Consider the following 19,470-nt stretch of genomic DNA (forward strand, 5'->3'; position numbering starts at 1 on the left):
AAATGCAGGGGGTGCTGAGGGGGTGTGTGTGCAGCCTCAGCCAATCATAGCTGATCTCACACTGAACTGCTCTGGGCTGTGTGTAGTAGAGCAAGAGAGAAAGTTCTCCCCTGTATGGCTTCAGATGATGTCACACCTGCTGGGTAACGCCCCTTCCCAGACTAAGCAGAAAATACAGAGCAATATCAAGATAGAAAACTAAAAAATGATAAAAATAAAGGCAGGGGGTGGTTTATCATGATGGGGACAGTGAACTGGGAGGATTATAACATTTAACAAGATCATGAGAGGTACTCTTTAAATTATTAAATATGTGCAGGATACTGTACATGTGAATAGACCCTCATCCTGGCTCCTAACTTTTTCTGGCTGGCAATTTTCTTTATTTTATTTTTTTTTAGCAAATGCCAGAAGTGGATTCAAATAGAAATATAAAGGAAGGACTTCAAGGGGTACTCCCGTGGAAAATTTTTTTTTTTTTTTTTTTTTAAATCAATTGGTGCCAGAAAGTTTAACAGATTTGTAAATTACTTCTATTAAAAAAATCTTAATCCTTCCTGTACTGCTGAATACTACAGAGGAAATGGTTTTCTTTTTGGAACACAGAGCTCTCTGCTGACATCATGACCACAGTGCTCTCTGCTGACATCTCTGTCCATTTTAGGAAGTGTCCAGTGTAGCAGATAATCCCCATAGCAAACATATGCTGCTCTGGACAGTTCCTAAAATGGACAGAGATGTCAGCAGAGAGCACTGTGGTCATGATGTCAGCAGAGAGCTCTGTGTTCCAAAATGAAAACCATTTCCTCTGTAGTATACAGACCCTAAAAAGTACTGGAAAGATTAAGATTTTTTAATAGAAGTAATTTACAAATCTGTTTAACTTTCTGGCACCAGGTGATTAAAAAAAAAAAAAAAGTTTTCCACGGAAGTACCCCTTTAATCTTCTCTTTCCTGCTGTATCCACTATTGAATTTGGCCCAAAATCGCTGTGCGGTATTCCAGTTGATACTTTTTCTGCCTCAAGAACACGATTTTGAAAAACCTATCATACTGGGACATTTACTACACTTGTGAATGTGTAATTGAATCCATTGAATCCACAAGCTTCATGAATATGTAACACATTCTTAAACATTCTGCAGATGGTTTTACCTTTGCGGCACGTCATTTTAGCTTATTTGTCTTGTTCCTTTTATGGTGAATTTTCCAATCTACAATAAAAGAAAACACATCAGTAAAATTTTTTTTTCAATGTTTATTTACAATGATTCATTAGGACAAAAAAAAAAGATTTGCTATGGATTTTCGGTATGGATTTCACACACCCATATGTATATGATATATGTGAATAAAACTTTAAAAGGGGTTATCCAGGAAAAAACACATATATACATATATATATATATATATATATATATATATATATATATATCTCAACTGGCTCCAGAAAGTTAAACAGATTTGTAAATTACTTCTATTAAAAAATCTTAATCCTTTCAGTACTTATGAGCTTCTGAAGTTAAGGTTGTTCTTTTCTGTCTAAGGCTGGGTTCACACCATGTTTTCTTAAATACGGCTCCCGTATACGGTTGGGAGGAGGGGGCGGGGCTTAATCGCGGCGCCCGCACTCAGCCGTATTCGGGAACCGTATTTAATGCAAGTCTATGAGCCGACCGGAGTGAACCGCAGCCTCCGGTCGGCTTCGTTTTCGGCCGTATGCGGTTTCCCGACCGCAGGCAAAAACGTGGTCGACCACGTTTTTGCCTGCGGTCGGGAAACCGCATACGGCCGAAAACGAAGCCGACCGGAGGCTGCGGTTCACTCCGGTCGGCTCATAGACTTGCATTAAATACGGTTCCAGAATACGGCTGAGTGCGGGCGCCGTGATTAAGCCCCGCCCCCCTCCTCCCAACCGTATACGGGAACCGTATTTAAGAAAACGTGGTGTGAACCCAGCCTAATTGCTCTCTGATGACACCTGTCTCAGGAACTGCCCAGTTTAGATGCAAATCCCCATAGCAAACCTATTCTACTCTGTGCAGTTCCCGAGACAGGTGTCATCAGAGAGCACTTAGACAGAAAAGAGCAACCTTAACTTCAGAAGCTCATAAGCACTGAAAGGATTAAGATTGTTTAATAGAAGTAATTTACAAATCTGTTTAACTTTCTGGAACCAGTTGATGTATAAAAAAAAAAAAAAAAAAAAAAAAAAAAAAAAGTTTTTTCCTGGATAACCCCTTTAAAAACTCATTTCAAACACAGCAGATTTCTCTGCTTTAGAGGTGAGCAGCTCTTATCACCAAAGTGAGCAAAACTACCCAAACATTAGGAGTAGACATGAGCGAACTTACAGTAAATTCGATTCGTCAGGAACTTCTCGGCTCGGCAGTTGATGACTTATCCTGCATAAATGAGTTCAGCTTTCAGGTGCTCCGGTGGGCTGGAAAAGGTGGATACATTCCTAGGAAAGAGTCTCCTAGGACTCTATCCACCTTTTCCAGCCCACGGGAGCACCTGAAAGCTGAACTAATTTATGCAGGAAAAGTCATCAACTGCCGAGCCGAGAAGTTCGTGACGAATCGAATTTACTGTAAGTTCGCTCATCTCTAATTAGGAGAATAGAATGTGCTTGCTAAATCATAAACACCAATGAACTCCCTCAAACAGCCAGAGGGGAGAAGCACACCAAAAACAGACAAATACTATAAAAATGTCTCTTTATTAATCTAAAAATATATTTAAAAAAACATAAAAATTTCACACCAGAGTACAGACAGGAGGGTACATATAGGCATAGGCACACAAACATATAGGGTCTCAGGATGCGAATATAAGTGCAGTCCAATACAATAGCATAAAGCAATAACAAAATAAAAAGTATAGAAATGAGGCTGGATATAAGAATAAAAGACAAGCACAAAAAGCAGAGTCAGATGAATAAACAATAGAACCCATTGCGATGCCCAGTCCATATGCACCTACCCCAACGCACGTTTCGCTATTGTGAGCTTCGTCAGGGAGCGCACAATAGGAGGCCCTATAGGTTTGTCTGCCTATGCCTATATGTACCCTCCTGTCTCCCGCAATATAATTATATTATATAGAATTATACGCTTCTCAGGCAGGCTGTTGAAATAGATTGCTGAGCTCATCGAGCAATAAAATACTTATGTTTTACACTGACCTGTATAAGCAATCGAACAATTGCTTATAATAGGCCATAATAAGGAATGAGCAAAGAAGTGATTAAAAAATGTATAACCCCCACCTAATAAAAATTCTAATTGCACACCTTTTATTTAAAAATAAATAAATAAAAACATATTTGGCATTGTCACATTCGGAATTTGGAAAATATCCCATTCCTGATCCCAGAATCAACGCAAAAAATAAATAAGGAAAAATTGTACAGAAAAGAAAATGATTAAAAAGTGGAGTAAAAACTCAAAATTACACCTCACACAAAGAGTGAAAAATTGCGCTAGTTGTGAAAATAAAAACAACAATCCTGGCTTACATTTTTTTTCGTCAAGCCCTGCTTTAGGGTAGGAACACAAGTTGCAGATACCCTTCAGAGGGCAACTCGTTATGAGTGGTCTTCAACCTGCGGACCTCCAGATGTTGCAAAACTACAACTCCCAGCATGCTCGGACAGCCGTTGGCTGTCCGGGCATGCTGGGAATTGTAGTTTTGCAACATCTGGAGGTCCGCAGGTTGGAGACCACTACTCTAGTATATCATACCCAGTGGTCTCCAAAGTGCGGAACTCTTACTGTAGCAAAACTACAACTCCCAGCATGCTCGGACAGCCAACGGATGTCCTGGAATGCTGGAAGTTATAGTTTCACAACAGCTGGATGTCCACACTTTAGAGACCATTGTCATACAGACATCTGCAGATTGAAGCAATCTTTTCACCCATTACCACTGCAACAACAATGAGGGGTACCATTGCTGAAACTTCTATAAGCAGCGGTAAGTGAGCACAGGAAGAAGAGATGACATACACGGATATATATACATTACACATATACATCATACATACACTGAGTGCAGCCGCAGGAGTACCAGGCCCCGCCTCCCAATACACGCGACCAAAATATGCCAGCTCAACATCAAGCGTCCTGCTTCCATGCCACGCCCATTCCCGTCACGTGAGCAGAGGGGGGCCTGTACCACCTGACCTCATTCTCCGAGCCGCCGCTCGCCATTTTGGTTGTGGTCTATTTCCTCATTCAGGACGCAGTCTATATAAATAATGCCTTACTATAACCAAGATAGCCTTTACACTGGAATATAGTACTGAGTGTAAAACTTTATTGGCGATACTGGATAGTAAACGAAATATTCAAAGAAACATGCCCTCAAGAAACATGGCGCTCACGAAAGACACCTTCCTATCCACAGGCCCCTCAGGCCAAGTTAAAGTAAACAATGATACGCTAAGCAGTGGTCTCCAACCTGCGGACCTCCAGATGTTGCAAAACTACAACTCCCAGCATGCCCGGACAGCCGTTGGCTGTCCGGCCATGCTGGGAGTTGTAGTTTTGCAACATCTGTAGGTCCGCAGGTTGGAGACCACTGCGCGGCTATAGGGTATCTCAGCTTGGAGTATAGGACCATTGGGTTTCTATATATTAGTGTCAGCTTGGAGTTTGCAAAGCATCACGGGGCCGCTTCCTATCAGGCAGTTTAGAGGACACCTACGCGGGGGCCTTCCTTGGGCTGACGCTGCTCGGTGGTCTTGTGTTTCCGGATTGGGACCCAGTGAGAAGAGGAGACGCTGCTCAGTTGTCACAATGATGGATATATTCGCTTCTATCCCTACACAGATGGTGAGCAGGACCCGGATGATGCCTGGGGGTGATCGGCTGAACCCTGTGATATACCCGGACTAGGAGGGACATCATACACCGCACATAGGGGCACCATGGGCTGTATTCATATTACCGGCATATACTGCAGGACAGGGGCACATATCACTATCACCTGTATATTTGGGGGAGATTTTTATATACATAGGAGCAGTTGTCAATAACAACCAATCAGATTCTAGATTTTATGCTTCAGAAATTAAAGCTGCAATCTGGTTGCTATGGGCAACAGCTCTGCTGATCCTCTGCACAAGGTTTGATCTCCCCTTATGGTCATAGATTTGGGGTAGGTTCACATGTAGGTTTAGTGTGGTATAAGTTTGTATCTGTTTGTGTGTGTGTGTGTATATATATATATATATATATATATATATATATCCACGCATAAAAGAAACTTGCTGCAGCACATAGAAGTCCATACAAAGGTGGTTTATTCCATTTCCAAAGAGCTACGTTTCAGCCACCCATGTGGCTGAAACGTAGCTCTTTGGAAATGGCATAAACCACCTTTATATGGACTTCTATGTGCTGCAGCAAGTTTCTTTTTTGTGTGGATAACTGTGGGCCTTGGACCTGGGCTGTCTCTGCTGCCTTGCACCCAACTACTTTGAGGTGCTGCTCAACCTCGAACTGTGTGTGTGTGTGTATATATATATAGTTTATTATGTAAAAATTATAAAAAGAAAAAAGTATACCATACCATATGTCACTAATAGACTTCTATGGGGAGAAAATGTATACTACGCCATACCATTTTTTTTTTTTTAAATTTTTTTATTTTTTTATTTTTATGTAGTATAGAAAAGTTGTGCATGTAGAACCTTTCTATCCCACAAAAAAAATTGTACAGGGGATAAGGCTATGGATGGGGAGGAGGGAGCTCCATCCACCAGCTCTAGGAGAACTTCAAATTTTGAGATGAAGCCTGAAATCTGTCGAAAAATACTGTATACCGGAGCTTGACAAATTTGTTATGAATCTAGGAGCCAGGATGCCTGACATAACAGGACATTGTGTGACATCCAGTGATCAATCATTACTGTGCCCTCATCTTTGTGTGTCCCAGTTATAAGTGTCACAGTCATTAGTTACCTCGTCTCCTCCTCCTCCCCCCCCCCCGTTTGTGTCTTTTTACCATTCCTGCACTGATTCCCCATTTTCCCTCTGGTGTTCTGCAGTGGATGTCTTTGCTTGTCACCTGAGCAGTAAATGTCACATGACTGCCACAGCCAATCAGCAGCTTCGGCAGTGATGTCCTGGGTATGGTTGCTGATTGGCTGCGGTAGTCACGTGATTGCTGCTCATGTAACACCAGAGCACTGATCGGAGGGAGATCAGCACAGGAATAGAGGCCAAGTAAAGAAAAGAAAAAAAGAATCTGTTAAAGGAAAACTGTCAGCTTGTTCACCCACACTAAACCATATACACTGGGTTATAGTGCGGGTGAACAGGATTCAAACGAGGGGTCACTTACTTATTTTTGTCAACTGGCTGCTGCAATATATACTTCTAAAGTTCTGGGATTTCTATAATGAATAAGCGCAATGAAGGCGTCTCGCCCGCCCGCTGGCCGCCTCTCTCTCCCGTAGTAAAGCTCCTAAACCCATCCCTCAGCTTTGCATATTCATTAGCATAGTAACATAGTTCATAAGGTTGAAAAAAGACCAAAAAAAGAGTCCATCAAGTTCAACCTATATCCCTAATGAGTCCCTACTGAGTTGATCCAGAGGAAGGCAAAAAACCCTCATACTAGAGGTAAAAATTCCTTCCCGACTCCAAATCTGGCAGTCAGAATAAATCCCTGGATCAATGTTCTGTCCCTATAAATCTAGTATACATAACCAGTAATGTTATTATTCTCCAAAAATGCATCCAGACCCGTTTTTAAATTATTTTACAGAGTTCCTCATGACCACCTCCTCCGGGAGAGAATTCCACAGTCTCACTGCTCTTACAGTAAAGAACCCCCGTCTGTGCTGGTGTAGAAACCTTCTTTCCTCTAGACGTGGAGGATTCCTCCTTGTTTTAGATACAGTCCTGGGTATAAATAGATCATGGGAGAGAGATCTCTGTACTGTCCCCTGATATATTTATACATAGTTATTAGGTCGCCCCTAAGCCTTCTTTTTTCTAAACTAAATAACCCGAATTCTGATAATCTTTCTGGGTACTGTAGTCCTCTCATTTCCTGTATTACTTTGATTGCCCGTCTTTGCAACCTCTCCAGCTCCACTATATCTTTCTTGTACACTGGTGCCCAGTACTGTACACAGTGTTCTATGTGTGGTCTGACTAGTGATTTGTACAGTGGTAGAATTATTTCCTTGTCATGGACATCTATGCCCCTATTGATGCACCCCATGATTTTATTTGCCTTGGCAGCAGCTGCCCGACACTGGTCACTACAGCTAAATTTACTGTTAACTAAGACTCCTAGGTCCTTTTCTACATCAGTCGTCCCAAGTGTCCTCCCATTTATTACATACCGTATATCCCGGCGTATAAGACGACTTTTTAACCCCGAATTTTCTTCTGAAAAGTCGGGGGTCGTCTTATACGCCGGGTATTGGGGTCCGGCATAGGAATACTTACGATTATCGGGCCGGCTCCTGTGTGTGGCTGCAGGCGGGGGCCGGCCAGAGCATGTACAAACTAATAACTGTATACTTAAAAACCAGGGTGCCTCCAGCTGTTGTGATACTACAACTCCCAGCATGCCCAGACCGGCAAAGGCTGTCCGGGCATGCTGGTAGTTGTAGTTTCACAACAGCTGGAGGCACCCTGGTTTTTAGTATTCATGAATTAGTTTGTACATGCTCTGGCCGGCCCCCGCCTGCAGCCGCACACAGGAGCCGGCCCGATAATCATAAGTATTCCTATGCCGGACATCCCTGTGTCCCGAAAAATCTTTTCGGGACATAAGGATGTCCGCAGGTCACTTACCATTCCCCGCCCACCGCGCGTCCTCCTCAGGTCCTCCTCAGGTCCTCCTGCGGTCTTCCTCCGGTCCTTCTGCTCTTCTCCACCGCTCTATGGTTGTACGCACCGGAGGTCAGTGACGTCCCATGCGTATAACCATAGAGGCGCAGGAGGATCGGAGGAGGACGAGCGCGGCCGGGGCCTGGTGAGTGACCGGCGGTGCGTCATCTACAGTGTTCCGATCACCGCTCCTCTGGTCCCGGAACACTGTGGGGGCTACAGTACATAGACATACAGCCTCCAGCCATACACTCTATATGGCTGGAAGTTGTATGTCTGTGGGGGGAGCTGCCTACTATTGTGGGGGGGGGGGAGCTGCCTACTATTGTGGGGGGGGGGGGGGAGCTGCCGACCTAATGTGGGGGGGGGGGGAGCTGCCGACCTAATGTGGGGGGGGGGGGAGCTGCCGACCTAATGTGGGGGGGGGGGGAGCTGCCGACCTAATGTGGGGGGGGGGAGCTGCCGACCTAATGTGGGGGAACTATAAGGTACTGTACATCGCGGTAGGAGGGGTAGTCTTATACGGCGAGTATATCCCAAACTCTATATTTTAACTGTAAAAGTTGGGGGTCGTCTTATACACCCAGTCGTCTTATACACCGGCATATACGGTAATCCCAGCCCGGATTTTTCCTCCCCATGTGCATTACCTTACATTTATCAGTGTTGAACCTCATCTGCCACTTCCCAGCTCAAACCTCCAATCTCTCCAGAGTTTTAAGAAAAGTTAAGACACACATTAACCCCTTCCATGTTAAAAGTTCAAATCACTCCCCCTTTTCCTATATAAAAACATGTAAACATATTTAGTATTGCTGTGTGTATAATTGTACGAACTATTAAAATATAACATTATGTATCCCATACGGTAAATGTAAATAAATAAATAAAATAAAACACAGAATTGCAATTTTTATAATATCCCAGAAAAAAAAGTTCAAAAGTCAAATCAATACCAAAATGATACCGATACAAAATAACTGATTATGGTGCAAAAATTAGCCCTCTTACAGCCTGGTATGCGAAAAAAATGTAAAAAAAAAAAAAAAAAGTTACAGGGGTCAAAAAATGGCAATTTAAAAAATTTCGAAAAAGTTCTGAATTTTTTTAAAAATTTGTAAAACATGATGGAAACTATACAAATCTGGTATTGCTGTAATCATGCGGCCTAAAGTATCAAAACAACATGTTAGCTGACCACAAGGTAAATTTGCAAAATTATCTTTTACTATTTCAATTTCAATATATATATATGTGTGTGTGTGTGTGTGTGTTCTGAGAATATGTTATTGAAAAAAATGTAAGTTATCATTATAGTAGTTATTTATGGCTATTATAGGGCGAGGAGGAAAACCTTAGAGTGTAAAATCGAAAATTGGCCCGGACAGGTGGATCGTCATGAGGGACAAGTAGATTTTGCTCTGTTTTAGTCCCGTGGACAAGTAGTTTTAAAAAAAAAAAAAATTCCACACCCCTGGACATCCAGCGATTCCCCCTGGTCCAGTCTGGAGGTCACCTCCTCATAAAAGCTGATCAGGTTAGTCTGACAGGACTGATCCCTCATAAATCCATGCTGATATGGGGTCATACATTTATGTTCAGGCGGCTGTGGTAGTGATTTCACACCATGCCCCCTCCGTTCATGTCTATGGGAGGGGGCCTGTTGCGCGACCTTAGCCGTCATGCCAACTGTCATAGACATGAATGGAAGGGGTATGGTGTGACGTCACTACCACAGCTACCCGAACCCGGCACTCTGAACATAAATATTCAGAACTCCGGGGTGCTGGCCTGGAGAACACAAGGGGTCCCAGCAGCTGAACCCTCGTAATCAGACATCTTATCCCCTTTAGACAGGCGATAATATGTCTAGGGGCGGAGTACCCCTTTAAACTCCACAATCATATAGCCCAGATTCATCAATTGGCTTGAGACCTAAACTGTCTGGTTTTGCCCATAACATCCAAACAACCAATAGATTTGCGCTAATTTTGTATTAAAATGTGGAGTGTAATGTTTTTGGCCACACTTGAACGTGGCCTAATATGTGACCTATGTGCGTATTTGTGACACGTTTCTTTGTATTCACAGGACTATAAAGGTCAAAAACTTGCAGAACAGATATTCCAAGGGATAATTCTATTTTCTGCAGTAAGTATTATTTTTTATATTTGTAAATTACCGTATATACTCGAGTATAGGCCGAGTTTTTCAGCACGATTTTTCGTGCTGAAAACACCCCCCTCGGCTTATACTCGAGTGAACTCCCCCACCCGCAGTGGTCTTCAACCTGCGGACCTCCAGAGGTTTCAAAACTACAACTCCCAGCAAGCCCGGGCAGCCATCGGCTGTCCGGGCTTGCTGGGAGTTGTAGTTTTGAAACCTCCGGAGGTCCGCAGGTTGAAGACCACTGCGGCCTTCAACATCATCCAGCCCCCTCTCACCCCCTTTAGTTCTGAGTACTCACCTCCGCTCGGCGCTGGTCCGGTCCTGCAGGACTGTCCGGTGAGGAGGTGGTCCGGTGGGATAGTGTTCCGGGCTGCTATCTTCACCGGGGAGGCCTCTTCTAAGCGCTTCGGGCCCGGCCTCAGAATAGTCACGTTGCCGTGACAACGACGCAGAGGTGCGTCATTTGCGTCATTGTCAAGGCAACGCATCTATTCCGGGCCGGAAGCGCGGAGAAGAGGCGCCCCCGGTGAAGATAGCAGCCCGGACCACCTCCTCACCGGACCACCTCCTCACCGGACAGCCCTGCAGGACCGGACCAGCGCCGAGCGGAGGTGAGTACTCAGAACTAAAGGGGGTGAGAGGGGGCTGGATGATGTTGAAGGCCGCAGTGGTCTTCAACCTGCGGACCTCCGGAGGTTTCAAAACTACAACTCCCAGCAAGCCCGGACAGCCGATGGCTGCCCGGGCTTGCTGGGAGTTGTAGTTTTGAAACCTCTGGAGGTCCGCAGGTTGAAGACCACTGAGGGCGAATGATGAGAAGAGGATGATGAAGGGGGGGTGTGGGGATGATGAAGGGGGGTGGGGATGATGAAGGGGGGGTGTGGGATGATAAGGGGATGATGAAGGGGGGATGTGTGGGATGATAAGGGGATGATGAAGGGGGGATGTGTGGGATGATAAGGGGATGATGAAGGGGGGATGTGCGGGATGATAAGGGGATGATGAAGGGGGGATGTGTGGGATGATGACAAGGGGATGATGAAGGGGGGATGTGTGGGATGATAAGGGGATGATGAAGGGGGGATGTGTGGGATGATAAGAGGATGATGAAGGGGGGATGTGTGGGATGATGACAAGGGGATGATGATGAGGATGTTAATGACGGGTCTGGATGATGACAGGGGGGGATGAGGTATTTCCCACCCTAGGCTTATACTCGAGTCAATAACTTTTCCTGGGATTTTGGGTTGAAATTAGGGGTCTCGGCTTATACTCGGGTCGGCTTATACCCGAGTATATACGGTAAACAGCTTTTTTTATTTTATTTATTTATTTATTTTCCTCCCCTTCGGTACACAGGAGACGATGGGTATAGGCTGATGCCGCTAGGAGGCCCTGACCTTAAAGGGGTTATAATAATCGATTAGAAAAACAGCCGGGTGTTTTGTTTGTCTCTCTTCTTGCATTACCTGGCCCACTGAGATGTTACATGGTGCCTTTGCTTAAAGGGGTACTCTGCTGCTCAGCGTATGGAACAAACTGTTCTGAACGCTGGAGCCGGCAGCTCGTGATGTCATAACCACGCCCCCTCATGACATCACTCCCTGCCCCCCCCTCAATGCAAGTCTATGGGAGGGGACATGACGGTTCTTTTGTTTGTAGGGTTTTCTTTTTATTTGTAGGGGGGGGGGGGGGTCCCTCGGGGTAGGCGGAGGGCAGATGGGTGTATTTATCTTTTTACTGTAAAATATTTAACATTTCTATAAAAAAAAAAAATAATAATTGGTATTGCAGCTCAGTTCTATTGCAGTGAATGAAGCAAAGATGTAATATCACACACAACCTGAGGATAACTCCTCCTGCACAGGCTATCCTGGCACTGAGATGATCAGTTTTAGCTTAGTGTCTGTAGGAGGAAACACAGGTCCGGTTACTTCAGACCTGTTATTTCTTCAGTTTATTTAGGTTTCTCTTTCTTTCTAGGCCTCCGCCTAGATGATCTGCTCTGTGATCCTAGAGTCTTTTTCCTTCCACAGTTAGATCCCAATCCCCCCCCTTGTTCCTGTATGAAATACTGGGCATTGCTTCCAGCTCCTTCAGGCACCCACCGTTCCCTTTACCCCTTCTCTATGGAGTATTGTGATCTTCCTACATGGCCCCTGTTCTTCTGGAGCGTTCATAGCCACTCTGCACTGGGCTTCTCCAAGCAACCCTTATCTCCTCCAACTGGCGAGAGATCCGCTCCTGCTCGACCTTCAGAATTTTGTTCCCTTTTGAATGCTCCATAGTGGGGGCACCTCCAATCCTCAGCTCCCTTGCTATTTCCATTCATCTGTCTTTGTATCTTTGGGAGCCACCAGGTGGAATGATCGACAACCGCATTTCTTCTTCCATACAAGGCCTGGGTGACCTTCCTCTCTACTCAGTCATGATGTTGACAGCTTGCTCCCAGCCTAAAGGGCTACTCCGCCCCTAGACATCTTATCCCCTATCCAAAGGATAGGGGATAAGATGTCTGATCGCGGGGGTCCCCCGCGATTTCCCTGCTGCTCCTGGTGCAGTGCCGGAGGCTCGTGACATCATGGCCACGCCTCCTCAATGCAAGTCTATGGGAGGGGGCGTGACAGTAGTCACGCCCCCTCCCATAGACTTGCATTGAGGGGGCATGGCCGCGACTTCACGAGTGGGGCGCGGCCATGACCCACGAGCCTCCAGCCCGCATCGCCAGTTATCCGGCACGGAGTGAAGTTTGCTCCGTGCAGATCGCCGGGGTCCCCAGCGGCGGGACCCCCAGCGATCAGACATCATATCATTTGGATAGGGGATAAGATGTATAAAGCCGGAATACCCCTTTAACATTGCTCTGCCAACCTTCCTTTTTTCCTTGAAGAGTGACCAACCACTTTAGTTTCAGACTTTCCCTACACAACAATGCACATACCTTTTTATAGTTTGGCGCTAACGCTTTCCAAAATATCGGGTATGCACATTGTTGTCCGGCCCAACGAGCAGTGCGGATGTGCAATTTGGTAGCTTTATAACTAGAAATTTGCAAAACCAAATGAATATGTATTTTATTGATTTTATATTGTATGGAAAATATTATAAAGGTAACAGTTAGAGATGAGCGAACTTACAGTAAATTCGATTCGTCACGAACTTCTCAGCTCGGCGGTTGCTGTTTTTTCCTGCATAAATTAGTTCAGCTTTCCGGTGCTCCGGTGGGCTGGAAAAGGTGGATACAGTCCTAGGAAAGAGTCTCCTAGGACTGTATCCACCTTTTCCAGCCCACGGGAGCACCTGAAAGCTGAACTAATTTATGCAGGAAAAGGCATCAACTGCTGAGCCGAGAAGTTCGTGATGAATCGAATTTACTGTAAGTTCGCTCATCTCTAGTAACAGTATAAAAAAAAAAAAACACAAAACCAGGAACATTATTATATCGTATAATGGCACATGTGACTACACAGCCAGTATTTGTGTGAAGGTGCGGGCTGAATGCTCTTTTTACCTGTTTCAGGTGATCGGCTTCATTTACGGCTATGTGATTGAGCAGTTTGGCTGGACAGTGTCCATAGTCATCGCAGGCTTTCTTGTGTCTTCCTTGGTAAGTTCCTTTGATTTAGTGATGATTGTCTTGAAGATGAAATAGGTTTTTTCTCTCTTTTAGGTCTTCTCCCTTACGAATAGTCCGTCTCCTTGCGCTGTGGTATTTGTAGTGTTTGGATGTGTCCAGTCTGCTCAGTACTTATGTTCATATTACTCGACTCACTCAGTGGTTGTCTACAGATTAGTGGTCCCTAAAGTTACAATATTAATTGGTTCCAGGACGACCATTGTATGTTGAAACCATTGTATGTTGAAACCATAACTCTGTGGAAACCTGGTAATTGGTTCTGAAGCCACCAAAATGTCATCCAAAAATAGGAAAAAGTGAGGATTAAAGATAAATAAGTAGATAACTAATATAGATAAAGCAAATCCTTACATATAAAAGAAATAAAGATCTGCTGGGAGCTGTAAATCACTGTCTATTTCAGTGTTTCCCAAAGAGGGCACCTCCAGCTGTTGCAAAACTACAACTCCCAGCATGCCCGGACAGCCTTCGGCTGTCCGGGCATGCTGGGAGTTGTAGTTTTGCAACAGCTGGAGGCACCCTCTTTGGGAAACACTGTCTATGTAGAGGACAGAAGCTTCTTCAGGGTCCTGTACAGAACACACAATGTCCTAAAAAAAATAAAATAAAATAAAAAAAAACCCTCACCTCCTGTCCAAAGGAGCAGCTAACCCTGGCCCAGGTAAAGAGTTCAGAACATTTAGTACCTCCCTGTACTGTAGGGGGCGCTACCAGACACCATTCAGTGCATGCACCTTAGGAATACAGGGGTTTTACCAGTGAAATGTCCATTCTGATTGGTTGGTTCTTCAAGCCACGTTGACACGTTACACAAATCTGGACTGTCTGTAGCATTGTATGTTGAGTCTGGTTTCAAGTTACAATGGTCCAGAAAAGACTATTGTATGTTGAGGCCATTGTAAGTTGAGGGATCACTGTATTCACCTTTTTGTTCCGTGATCCAGAACTACAGCAGATGGGTATCCTGGATGTGTGGTACCTGCTGTCTTCTCCGGTGCTCCATAGGCTGAAATGGGGCCTAACCCCAACCCTATCATCTTGCAGGAACAAAAAAATTCTGCATGTATTGTTTGTGTTTTTTTTAATTTTTTTAATATATATATATATATATATATATAATATATATATTTTTTTTTATTGGGTTCAACCATGATGGAGGTAAACCATGCTGGATTGCTTTTCATATGTGAGTACACCCTTAAAGGATAGGGGATAAGACCTCTGGGGACCCTCGTGATCTTCGCTGCGGCATTCCAATTATCCGGTGCACGGAGCGAAGTTCGCTCCATGCCGGATGACTGGCGACTACAGCGTCACGCCTCCTCCCATAGACAGGAATGGAGAGGGCGTGGCGTGATGTCGAACACAAAAGCTCCAACTTCCATGTTCCGGTCACTGCTGCCGGCCCGTAGATCGCGGGGCTCCCCAGCGGCGGGACCCCTGTGATCACACATCTTATCCCCTATCCTTTGGATAGGGGATAAGATGTTTTTTTCTGCCGGAGTACCCCTTTAAACTATGTTTACACAATGGAATTTCAATGCAGAATTCCACCTGGAAATTCTACAGAATTGACTACACATTGTATTAAATGGGGATTCCGCTGTCACATTCACACGGGAGGAATTCTGCTTTCCCGATTTGGCAAATATGTTGAGCATGTATTAAAATTTTGTGGCATTCTGTGGCAGAACCCACTATAGTCAATAGGGCTTTGAATTTCAGTAGAGTTGTGTTTTGAGCGCACAGACATTACAAGCTTTACAGAACGGAATTTGAGGGGAATCACAGAAATTCTGCCTTGTGAACGTAGCCTTAGGGTGAATTCCCACACGGCGTATTTGCTGCTGCGTATTTTATTTTCTCTGTTGAAGTCGATGGGTAGTAAAATACGCAGCAAAATACGCCGTGTGGGAACGTACCCTTAAGGTGAAATTTTTAATAAATCATCCTCTTTCTGCTCCATGCAGAAATGAAACAGAATTGGTGGTTATTTGGAATGGAAATACACTTAAACAACACAATGTAAATCCAAGTCTTCTGTGAAATCACACTGTCCACTCAGGAAGTAACACTGATTGACAATCAATTTCACATGCTGGTGTGCAAATGGAACAGACAACAGGTGGAAATTATAGGCAATTAGCAAGACACCCCCAATAAAGGAGTGGTTCTGCAGGTGGAGACCACAGGCCACTTCTCAGTTCCTATGCTTCCTGGCTGATGTCTTGGTCACTTTTGAATGCTGGCGGTGCTTTCACTCTAGTGGTAGCATGAGACTGAGTCTACAACCCACACAAGTGGCTCAGGTAGTGCAGCTCATCCAGGATGGCACATCAATGCGAGCTGTGGCAAGAAGGTTTGCTGTGTCTGTCAGCGTAGTGTCCAGAGCATGGAGGCGCTACCAGGAGACAGGCCAGTACATCAGGAGACGTGGAGGAGGCCGTAGGAGGAACCCAGGACCGCTACCTCCACCTTTGTGCAAGGAGGAGCACTGCCAGAGCCCTGCAAAATGATCTCCAGCAGGCAACAAATGTGCATGTATCCACTCAAACGGTCAGAAGTAGACTCCATGAGGGTGGTATGAGGGTCCGACATCCACAGGCGCTTACAGCCCAACACCGTGCAGGACGTTTAGCATTTTCCAGAGAACACCAAGATTGGCAAATTCACCACTGTCCCCCTGTGCTCTTCACAGATGAAAGCAGGGTTTTTTTTTGAGCAGTTTACAAAGTCCCATTGACTTAATTGGCTTTTACTTGTGGATTCTACCTCGAGAATTGACATGTCACTTAGTCCAACAGAATTTGGATTGCGGAATAGTCACAGTAATCTCTCTTAACTCAATGGGAAACTTATTTCATGCAGAAATCTGTCTCAAAGTTAGTGTGAATTACGCCTGAAATAGTTCGGTGTGTGTACTATCCCCTAGAATGATTAAGGGCCCTGGAAATGTATCCCCACTCATATAATCCATTATTGAATAGATTATGTTTTCTATAAATCTCTACATGGCCCAGCATCTCTATGGACATTAGGTTGCATAGGTTGAAACTCTTAAATCTTGCAAGAAACATGGGGGGAGATTTATCGAAACCTGTGCAGAGGAAGAGTGGTGCAGTTGCCCATAGCAACCAATCAGATTGCTTCTTTCATTTTCCACAGGCCTCTTTAGAGGCCTGTGGAAAATGAAAGAAGCAATCTGATTGGTTGCTATGGGCAACTGCACCACTCTTCCTCTGCACAGGTTTTGATAAATCTCCCCCAAGTGCTCTAAATGTTTTTTATTTTTTTGCACAGTAGGTAAACTGTGGTGCCCCTATACACAGTCAGTGGAGCCAGAAGCAGATACCTATGTACGTTTTGTAGCGGGTGTGCTAGGGTACTGCAGTGCAGCTAGCACTGACGTGAATGAAGGCAGAGTTCCAGCAATCCAGCACGATCATTGTGTATGTGGTTACCCAAACACTAGAAAACAGCTATTAGACAGAGGTGCTGGGTGTCAGACCCCCAGTGTGCAGATACTGAGGATAGACAATCGATGCATAAATCACTGAAAACCCCTTTTAGTACATAAAAAAGCAAGATCATCAATTTCATAGGGAGACCATTAGCTTCACCAGAGAAGAGCCGATCGTCATATATATAAAGTAGTTTATTATTGGCTTTACTTGCGCTTTAATATATTCTACCTTTCTGTCTGAAATATGTATGTCTATTTCCATTTTACTTAACCCCTTAAGGACCATGGACATAAATGTACATCCTGGTGCAGAGGTACTTCACGTACCAGGATGTACATTTACGTCCCGTACATGACCGCACACATCAGAGCGTTGCTCGTGTCATGCACTGCAGATCCCGGCTGCTATCAGCAGGCGGGGACCTGCCGGTAATGGTAGGCCATCAGCGATCGCGCCGCCATGAACCCCTCAGATGCCGTGATCAATACAGATCACAGCATCTGCGGCAATGCATGCGTTTAAATGATTGGATACGATCATCTAAGATGGTGGCCGGAGGTCCCCTCACCTGCCTCCGTCCGTCTCCTGGGGTCTTCTGCTTTGGTCTGAGATCGAGCAGACCAGAGCAGAAGATAGCCGATAACACTGATCAGTGCTATGCCCTATGCAAAACACTGAACAGTATTAGCAATCAAATGGTTGCTATAGATAGTCTCCTATGGGGACATAAAAAGTGTAAAGCAAAAGTAAAAAAAATAAATAAATAAAAAAAAAGGAAAAATTTGAAAAATCCCCTCCCCCCAATAAAAATGGAAATTGTCTCTTTTTCCCATCCCCCCCCCCAAAAAAAGCGTATAAAAAAATAAATAAAATAAACATAATTGGTATCGCCGCGTGCATAAATGACCGAACTATCAAAATATAATGTTAATGATCCCGTACGGTGAACGGAGTAAATGTAAAACATAAGGTCCAAAATTGCTGCTTTTTTTGTCACATTTTATTAAAAAAAAAAAAAATTTATAAGTGATTTAAAAGTTTTATATAAGAAAATGTGGAATCGTTCACAACCCAAAAAACTAGCCCTCATACTTCCCCATATACGCAGAAAAGAAAGTTATAGGTGGTCAAAATAGGGCGATTTTAAACATACAGATTTTGTACAAAAGTTTGAGATTTTTTTTTAAAGCGGTACAATAAAAGAAAAGTATGTAAAGATGGGTATCGTTTTAATCGTATTGACCCACAGAATAAAGAAAACATGTCATTTTAGTGTGTGAAAACGAAACCCTTTCCTACCAAAAAAATTTCCTACCAAAAAAATAATTTTTTGGGGTTTATGGAAAAACAAGGAGTCATTACAAAGTACAATTGGTCATGCAAAAAAAAAACAAGCCCTTATGTGGGTCTGTAGATGGAAATATAAAACATTTTTAGGGATTTTAGAGGAGGAAAAAAATGCTAAAATTAAATTGGCCTGGTCTTTAAGTTGAAAATGGGCTTGATCCTTAAGGGGTTAATGGAGCATAAAAATAAAACTCTGCATACTACTATTTCATAAAAACAAAAGGGTAAACGTCAATGCCAATAAATCATTTTGACAAGTCTCTGACATATCAAAAGTTTTCTGAAATGACAATTACACCTAAAAACGAAACTCTGATCACAAGACTTCCTTCTTATTGCAGTTAACTCTTCCTCCATGGCCGATGTATCGCCGCCATCCATTGAAATGGTTGCCCGCCCAGGACTCTGCTACAGATGACAAGAAACAGCAGGACAAGAAATCCAAGAAGCACAAATAACAGCCCACCTAATGCCATCACCACCAATTCGGAGGACCACCTATGAAAAATGGACTTAAACTCATATTTTTCTGCTAAGCAGAACATTTTGCTTATAGGGTTTGTGTAACAGGTTATGTCTGCATGTCCAATAAAGATGCTGAGCTATTATTTGTTTTACATTCTTTTTTACAAGTTTTTCTTTCTGTCCTGTTATATTTAATTTCTTCTTTTTAAGTTTGTAGCATGTCGTAATGATTTCCATAAGAATGTGTGTCCACTAAAGCTGTTCTGAGGTGCCATGTGTCATTTTGGACTAAGTTATGTTAGTGGCTTTTCTTTGGCAAGTGAGTATAAATAATAGCTTACTGCCTGTTGCATTGATCAAATACATTGCACAGATCTAACTACAAATATTAGCAGCTTTTTTTTATATATACAGTGTGTATGTGTGTATATGTGTGTGTGTATGTATGTGTATGTATGTGTATATATATATATATATTCTCATTGATGATACTGAAATATTCTTGTGCAATTCCCTTCAATAATGAAAGACA

The 19,470-nt window shown here is 43.7% G+C and overlaps 2 protein-coding genes across 3 annotated transcripts in view; one reads left to right on the forward strand and one right to left on the reverse strand.

The window, feature by feature from the left end:
• Positions 1–4,777, reverse strand: part of GLT8D1 (glycosyltransferase 8 domain containing 1) — a 21,775-nt gene extending 16,998 nt beyond the window's left edge. The window contains exons 1-2 of one of the 2 annotated variants that reach the window (XM_056524166.1): positions 4,711–4,777; positions 1,156–1,214 (exon numbers count right to left, since the gene is read on the reverse strand). In XM_056524166.1, the coding sequence (XP_056380141.1) occupies positions 1,156–1,171 (16 nt within the window). In that variant the 5' untranslated portion in view covers positions 1,172–1,214; positions 4,711–4,777. Of the gene's footprint in view, positions 1–1,155; positions 1,215–4,048; positions 4,190–4,710 lie in introns of those variants that run through there. The other variant, XM_056524165.1, reaches the window with a different exon arrangement.
• Positions 4,616–19,081, forward strand: SPCS1 (signal peptidase complex subunit 1). Its single transcript, XM_056524167.1, has 4 exons — positions 4,616–4,838; positions 9,948–10,007; positions 13,546–13,632; positions 18,815–19,081. Exons 1-4 carry the CDS (start codon positions 4,803–4,805, stop codon positions 18,929–18,931), a joined length of 300 nt encoding a protein of 99 aa, XP_056380142.1. The 5' UTR covers positions 4,616–4,802; the 3' UTR covers positions 18,932–19,081.
• The last annotated feature ends 389 nt before the right edge of the window (positions 19,082–19,470 follow it).

Source organism: Hyla sarda, chromosome 6, assembly GCF_029499605.1.
Source record: "Hyla sarda isolate aHylSar1 chromosome 6, aHylSar1.hap1, whole genome shotgun sequence".
Lineage (NCBI taxonomy): Eukaryota > Metazoa > Chordata > Amphibia > Anura > Hylidae > Hyla > Hyla sarda.